Source organism: Pterocles gutturalis, unplaced genomic scaffold (genome assembly GCF_000699245.1).
Source record: "Pterocles gutturalis isolate BGI_N339 unplaced genomic scaffold, ASM69924v1 scaffold11781, whole genome shotgun sequence".
Classification (NCBI taxonomy): domain Eukaryota; kingdom Metazoa; phylum Chordata; class Aves; order Pterocliformes; family Pteroclidae; genus Pterocles; species Pterocles gutturalis.
This window is the reverse complement of record NW_010097891.1, coordinates 1-7478: the sequence shown is the minus strand read 5'-3', so window position 1 is coordinate 7478 and position 7478 is coordinate 1. Positions and strand designations below refer to the sequence as shown.

General features: G+C 36.4%; 1 protein-coding gene across 1 annotated transcript; it reads left to right on the top strand.

Annotated features, from left to right (window-relative positions):
- Positions 1-725: 725 nt before the first annotated feature.
- LOC104458890 (proton-coupled amino acid transporter 4-like) lies at positions 726-5889 on the top strand. The gene is made up of 5 exons (XM_010086974.1): positions 726-844; positions 1596-1686; positions 2856-2944; positions 4055-4150; positions 5741-5889. The coding sequence occupies exons 1-5, from the start codon at positions 732-734 to the stop codon at positions 5844-5846; spliced, it is 495 nt and encodes a 164-aa protein (XP_010085276.1). The 5' UTR covers positions 726-731; the 3' UTR covers positions 5847-5889.
- Positions 5890-7478: the final 1589 nt, after the last annotated feature.

Genomic DNA, 7478 nt, shown 5'->3' with positions numbered 1-7478 from the left:
ATAAATTAATCAGCATTAAACTGGTGTAAGCTGTTAGTTTTGCCTGAAGGGCAGTTTTGTTCACTACCGGCTTCTTGTGGTTGCTTGGTGCTGTTATTTAGCTGGATGGTGGAACTGTGTTTATTGACTGCAGTGGCAGTTTATGCTTCTTTGAAGGATTCCTGAAATTGCAGTTTTCAAAGCATGCAGCCTAATGCCATTATCCTGGTTCTCCTGCCAGTGACTGGAGACATCTTCTGGGGTACCTATCTTATCTGTCCATTGTAGCATGGGGTGAGTCTGGAGTGTGCCCTCTCTCACCACTGAAAAGAGGTGGAGAGTAGACTAAATGCTTAGTTTTGCAACAGCTGGTGGTCGGTAAGATGAATCTCATCCTTTTGTAACAATGGATGACTCTTGTGTTTTGCTGTGTGTTCTGTTAGCTTGCACAATGACCTAAACCATTAACATTTTGATGATACAAAGTTGTTTTTCATAATGAAAACCTGTAATGTTTGGCCATAATAATAATGATGATGGTGACGACAATAATGAGATTGTGTGCCCCTATAAAAAGAGAATTTCCTGTGCAAACTTGTGGTGTATGTAGCTGTTTGCTTAAATCAGCTTTATAGTTACTAACACCCATAAACCTCTTGGCACGGCAGATTATTTAGCTACGGCATGGCTAAACTATAAATTTGTTTCTAATGTTCATTTTGTGTTAACTCTATTGTATAGACATGGAAGTAATGAAGCCTTTAATTGATGAACAAAATTCAGATGGCATCTCAGATGAGGAGCACGAAAATAATTTCCTGGCAGTTGAGAAGCATTACCAGCTCGATAATGAAGAAGGCATTACGTGTGTATCATTCTTAAGTATCAGCTTGTTAAAAACTGTTACCCCCAACTTGTTTCTCATGAGTAATTTACTGAACTCTTAAGGGGTTTCCTTACACTCGCAGTGCAGTTTCGTTGTTATACTGTAGGACTTTGCAGTTCTGCCAAAAGCAGCCTGTTTTGAGTAGGTTCTCTGTTCTTTGGAAGCTAACAACTTACTGGCCGTAAAATATTCCATGGTGCCCATTTGTAAAGTGATTGGGTCGCTCAGAATCCAAGCACTGTTTAAAGAAAATTTTGATTGATTTTAATTTTTTATAAAGACACTTCAGAAGACTTTGGAGATAAACTGTTGGTTAAAGTTTGTTTAGAAGAACTTATAAAGGGTTTTTTTTTTTCTTTTGATAAAGCTTTGGCCGTCAGAATTGTGATTTGCAGCTTGTAATTGTTTTGAATGTTACTGATTCTAAAATAACATTGATGAAACTTGGTAATTTTGATTCTGAGACAAAAGGACAATAAAATTAAATAGAAAATAACCTTTCAGAAGCTGGTGGAAGGAACTGAAGATCAGACTTCCATGGTCTACTTGAGGGAGCTCCTATGTAAAGATATTCAAAAACATTGTTTGAATGTGCTGGACCACTTTAAAGTAGTTGAATGTCATAATTTATCCATTTATTAATAAATGACACAGGCTGTGGTTTTGTTTTCTCTCCTTACCCTGCATCTGAGTGTACTTCTAATATGACTCTTTCTATTTTTGTTGTCAGCTTTATTCAAACACTTACACACCTCCTCAAGGGAAACATTGGAACTGGGCTTCTTAGTCTTCCACTTGCAATAAAAAATGCTGGCATTGTGGTAAGGGTTCAATTATTTTTCACAGATTAGAAAAATGATCTAGAAAGATCTACAGATATGTGTCTGAGCCTGAAAAAGTAACATTTTGATACTTTTTGTTTGTCACTACCAACTTCAATAGAGTTGTGTTCTGTCTTTCCTCCTCAGTCTGGTGAAATTAGTACAGAAGATTGAGGTGTTTCTTTTTTTTTTTTTAAAGTTACTACTTCACCCTGAAAACTTTATAGCATGTGTTGTATTTTTGCTTAGCAAGTGTTTTTCTGGTGAAAACAAAAACTTTGTCAGAAAACAGAAGGATTTTGATTCACTCACACTCCTGTGATGTCTCATGGGAGTTGTTATTATGGGAATGTCTTATCTTTGTCCAGACTTTCTCTAGAGTGAGATTGTACATCCTAGAATGCAGCATCAGCTTGTTAAATCAATCTTGTGTTTCTGCAAAACAGGGTATAGCACAGCTTGTTTATACTGGATAAGAAAGAATTCATTTCCTGAGGCATGATAAGTTTAATCAAGTGAGGACTTCACCTTACAACTAAATAATCCTGTAATTCTTTATTACAGGACGTTCAGTTTAAGAATGGAAGTTACATGTGAAAAACAAGTACCTTATGTGGAGACTTTTGGTCAAACTTCTACTCTGAAACAGATATTCAATTTGAAAATTATCTGTAACTTGTAATAGTCGAAGTTATCAGGGTTGTGATTGTGTTCTTCTTTTTTTTCCTTTTTCTTTATACTGCACATTGTCAAGTCTACTGATATAAGGGAAAGAAACTTTTATTGTACTTGCCACTTTAAAGTGGTTCAAACCACTGTTTCGAATTTTGCAGTATATGCAGTCTTCTCTCTTGGCAAACTTTTTTTGGCAAATATCTTAATGAAGCTGTTAAAAGAGGGAAGTTTTTCATGCCCACTTGGTCTTTATGGCTTGATTGGCCGTGAGTAGCCTTCTGTCAAGTAGTGAACTAAAAGTAAGAAATGTCATAAAACATCAGCAGCACATCCCTCTCTGAGAGGGGGAAAAAAATCCAGTTGCATAAAATTTTCAGTTCTTAATTTATTTGCTACAATGTGAAATTTTTGCATGTTAAGATTTTCCCCTGACATATTTTCATGGAAAATTCTGTTTATCTCCCATGTCCTTCCTTTTTTTTTCTCCATGCCAGGTTGGACCGATCAGCCTTGTGTTCATAGGAGTTATATCTGTTCATTGTATGCACATCTTGGTACGTTGCAGCCACTGTCTATGTCAGAGGTAAATGTGGAACTGCTCATTCTGTTGCTGAGTTTGAGTTTTTTTTTTTTTTCTTCTTTCTTTTCTGTTTCTGATTTTTGGCCTAGAGAGTGTCCTGATGTTGTAGCAGTTTCTTCACTTCAGAATCTTGTACTTGAAAGAAAGACCACTGAAATTCTTAATATGCAACTATAAATGATAGCTATGGCTTGTGCAACACTGCTTTAATACGTTGAAAAAATATTTGTTCTTTGCTAATACACAAAATGAAGTTGTTTTGTCTTGTGTTGCCCAGTATCCTGTCCATTGTCTTTGCTGGCAAAGAGTCGGGTCTTTCTTATCTCTTTGGATTTTGACAACTTGATTCTTCAAAATTGTAGCGCTGAAGGAATGTGTTAAAATTATGCTAGTGAGCAGATAAACACTAGATACTCCTCCAAGTGAGATGTGCCATACTGGGGGGGGGAAGCAGTTATTCAATTTGACTGATAAAATATTTTTGATTAATAGTAACTTTTATTAAATATTTTTATCTTACTGTCAGATGTTAAAGAGAAGCAGTGGGAGGGTCTCGTATTTTAAAAGTGCAATTAAGTTCTTGAACTGAATAGAAACACAAAACTGTTCATGTCCCTGTAGCTGGAAGAACTGTCTTATCAGTTCAGTGTGATATTGTACTGTGAGGGGATCCCTTCATTCCTGAATTCTTAGCTTTTTCCTCTGGAGTTTTGAATGGCCTTTGAAGATGTACGTACATAGAACTAAGATCACTGAAACAATTGCAGTTGACTGCTTGTCCAGGAAAGTCGGTTGAATCCTGTTGAAGCTCTTTGTGACTTTTAGGTTTAAGATGAATTTTTTAAGCTGATCTTATAATTATCAAGAAAGTTGTTCTGTAGAGAACTGATTAGTACTGTTGAATTAGGGGGAAGCAGCATTGTGGTTCATGTGCTCGTAGAGTGCTGAATAGCCCTTCCTGGGGGAAGGAAGCCCAAACCATACCTCTGAAATTCATTTTTGCCACAGGTGATTACTTATTATAAACCTGGGAGGCCACAGCATTTTCAAGGTAGGGATCTAGGCCCTCATAGTTTCTAGTAACTCTGTTCTTTCTTCACTCTTTGATTTCAGGATGAAAAAATCCTCACTAGGGTACAGTGATACAGTTAGTTACGCCATGGAAGTGGGGCCCCTGACTGCTCTTCAGAAACGAGCTTCTTGGGGACGGTAAGTTTGCGTTAAAATTTAATTTAATAAATTCATTGTTAAAAATTAATGACTGCACTTGGAATGGTTAGGAGATTTCCTTTTTACTAAAGTGCTATTTGCTTTAGGAAATAAAGCATTTGCTTTCCGTGCTTGAAATCTTTTTATGCGGTGTTATTTGTTGTTTTCTGCAGCCAGCTAGTGGTCACCTGGGAGGACTGGGGAGTGTCTCTCTCAGTTAGGCATTTCAATTTTCAGGTCTACAAGACCTGTGAAGAAAATAATTCTATTTATTAATATAGGAAAAGATGTGGTATAACCAGAAATACATAGTGAAGTAATATAAGTTTTCATTCTCTTTTACTGTAAGCACATTTCCCTCCATCAGAGTTCGCTCTTTATCAGGTTGGCACTGCAAATCTGAATTACTTCGGTGTATCTGTTCTGAAAGGAAGCAAAACAATTATTTGATTCCTGTTTAAATATAACACACAAATAATGGAGAAATATTTGCTATATTTTGCAATAATGACATGCAGATGTTGATAGCTTGTCTCTTTTAAATACTTTATCCCTCTTTTGAAAAAGACTATTATTTTTTCTTTGCCATTTGTTGCTGTATAGCTGTTTTTGGAGTTCATGGTATGGCTACCAGAATTCCAAAACTCAGATATGTTGCTCAATGTTAATTTAAATTTTTTTTTTCTCACTTGAGGAAGAATTTTTTTAGTCCTGTTATTTTTGGGGATGCAGCATCTTGCATCATGTGTTTTGGCTGTTACTTTATTTTGAATAAGAAAAAGGTGAGCTAGTCTTTTAAGATCTTTTGTGATGACTTCATAGGAATGGGGTAGAGCTCAATTAGAGGGAAAATTGGTTTGTAGTGAAATATGCTGACAATTCTGTAATGCACCAAAGAGTTACAAGCCACAAATGGCAATTTGATTTCCAGGGACACTGTGGTGCACCAAATTCATTCTCTGAGGCAGATGTCTGCTGCATGCCTGACTCTAGCAAAGAGTTTCATTGTAGCGTGTCGTCGGGCCACCATTGTGGATAACATTTTTTAAAAACAATCTGAAGGATAGTTTAGAGTGTTTTTTTTCAATGGGATACAGTGTCTGAATTTGTATTTGGATACATTAATGTAGACCCACTGAGTAAGATGAGAAAATGTTTCTTATCTTGAATTGCTGAAATTTATGTAATTTAGGCTGTATGAGACATTGAATCTGTGGTCCTGGTGGAAGACTGCTGTGTTAGGGGCTAACGGACCTCAGCAGAATTAATATGTGCGTTGAATATATATGTCTGTTCTTTACATTCATACTACATTGTTGAGTCTTTGAATTTAATTTTATGCCACTTTAAAATGTGAGTACATTCCTTTTTTTTTTAAGGTAACATTGGGTAGGCATCAAAACCAAACACCTAGAAAACCACCCTGTTTTGCTATAAGAGGAACCTGCATTGCAGTCCTCCTGGGATTAATGTGGCATTTGAATCTAGCATTTTAACTACTGTAAAAAGGAGTAGTAATTGCCTACTAGGTAGAAATGGGTTAACTGTTTGGATCCTAAGAATAATGTATGTTTGTTTTTTCTTCCTCAGGTATATTGTAGACTTTTTCCTAGTAATAACACAGCTGGGATTTTGTAGTGTTTATGTTGTGTTCTTGGCAGAAAATGTGAAACAAGTAAGTAATGTTACTGTATAGAAAGTTATGGTTTTAGATTCATTTTTCCTCACTTTTATTTCCTATCCTCATAAAGTCAGACAGAACTACTTATGAAATGTGAAGTTGAGAGATGATCCTCATAAAGTCAGACAGAACTACTTATAAAATGTGGAGTTGAGAGATACACCGAATGGATTCTACCACGGTTTCCACAGAAGAGCTTTTGGTAAAAAATGTGCAAGGTGAACTAAATTAAGATCTTGTCCAAGTGTTTGTGGTTCCACTGCCCTCTGATTTCTTTGTGAAATTTGAAAATTAATTTAGTGTTTGTGGTTCCACTGCCCTCTGATTTGTTTGTGGAATTTGAAAATTAATTGTGGAAATGATAGACAATAAAGCTGAAACTGGTCTCGGAACCAGTTGTCCCTGCATTTTTTTTTTTCTTTTTTTTTGCCAGGCTTTCTTCTGACTTCCTTTTTTTTCTTCCTGGGCATATTTTTCCCTTTTCATTTAACTGGAATCTTTGGTTCTTGTTTAGTCTCTTCCATTTCCTAGAATGGTCTCGTCTTCCACAGAATTCTTTGTATGTAAATCAGTCCTGATTTTTGTTCTTAAAAATGCCTGACGTTGAAATTTCCGCAGCCTCCTAGGTAGTCAGTTACAATGCTTTCTTATCTGTTAGACAGCTTCTTCTTTGTATAAGCTTAACATTTCTTACCGTCATTGTAAGTCCTTTATTTTGTGTTCTAGCTCTAAGTAATTTCTTCTTTTCTATTTGTGGATACCTTTTATATTTTTGAATATTATTATCATGTCTCCTCTCTAATACAGATGAATCATGATAGAAAAAAACCCTTAAAAAGTACTGTCCCTCTGTCGCAATCTATCTCAATACCTAAAAATCCTGTTCTACATCTGGTGTCCTTTTGCTGGCCTTCTGAAGTGGGGATTTTTATTGCATCCTTTGCAATGTCAGGTTGAATTTAAACTTTTGCCATCAGATAAGTATCTGATCAACCAGTTGTTATATATGTGTTTTGACCTTAAGCAAAAGATGAGACTGAACGCTTACTGACTTAGGCTTTTGTAGATATTTGAAAAAACCTGAAGCCTTTACAGGAAACCTGTTGCTGCTTTCTTGAAAAGAGTTCAAAGATCTTATAGAAAAGCAACCTCTGCAAAAGTGGTGGCTGCAGAGACCCATGACATGTACCCTGTGAATAAATTAAAGTTATCAGCAATTCAGAAGCCTCACTTCCAAGTGTGTTTGGTAAGATTGCCTTATGCACTTTCTTCAGGAAGGGAGAAGGCTGTGGTTTCTTTCTAGCAACTTTCTGTTGCAGAAATCTGTCCCGTAGAGGGCATCAAAGAACACACATTGGCACTGCTCTACCTCTCTGTTCGGGGTAGTGGAAGGCTGAGGCAGGTGAACAGAAGGAATTTGGGGGTGGAGAACTAAGATAAAGGAAAAATATAGTAAAAATGTTACTCATAACACTTATTGAGCAATGCGTCTGCATTATACTCCGTACTCTTATGGTGTTTGCATGTTGATGGTGCAAACTAACAGGCCACTGGAACCACTGGGGACCTCCACCGAAATGTTTTCTTTCATATTCATAGTTAAAACTAGTACCAAGCCAAACTTCGTTGTCTCTTCCTTCACCTTTA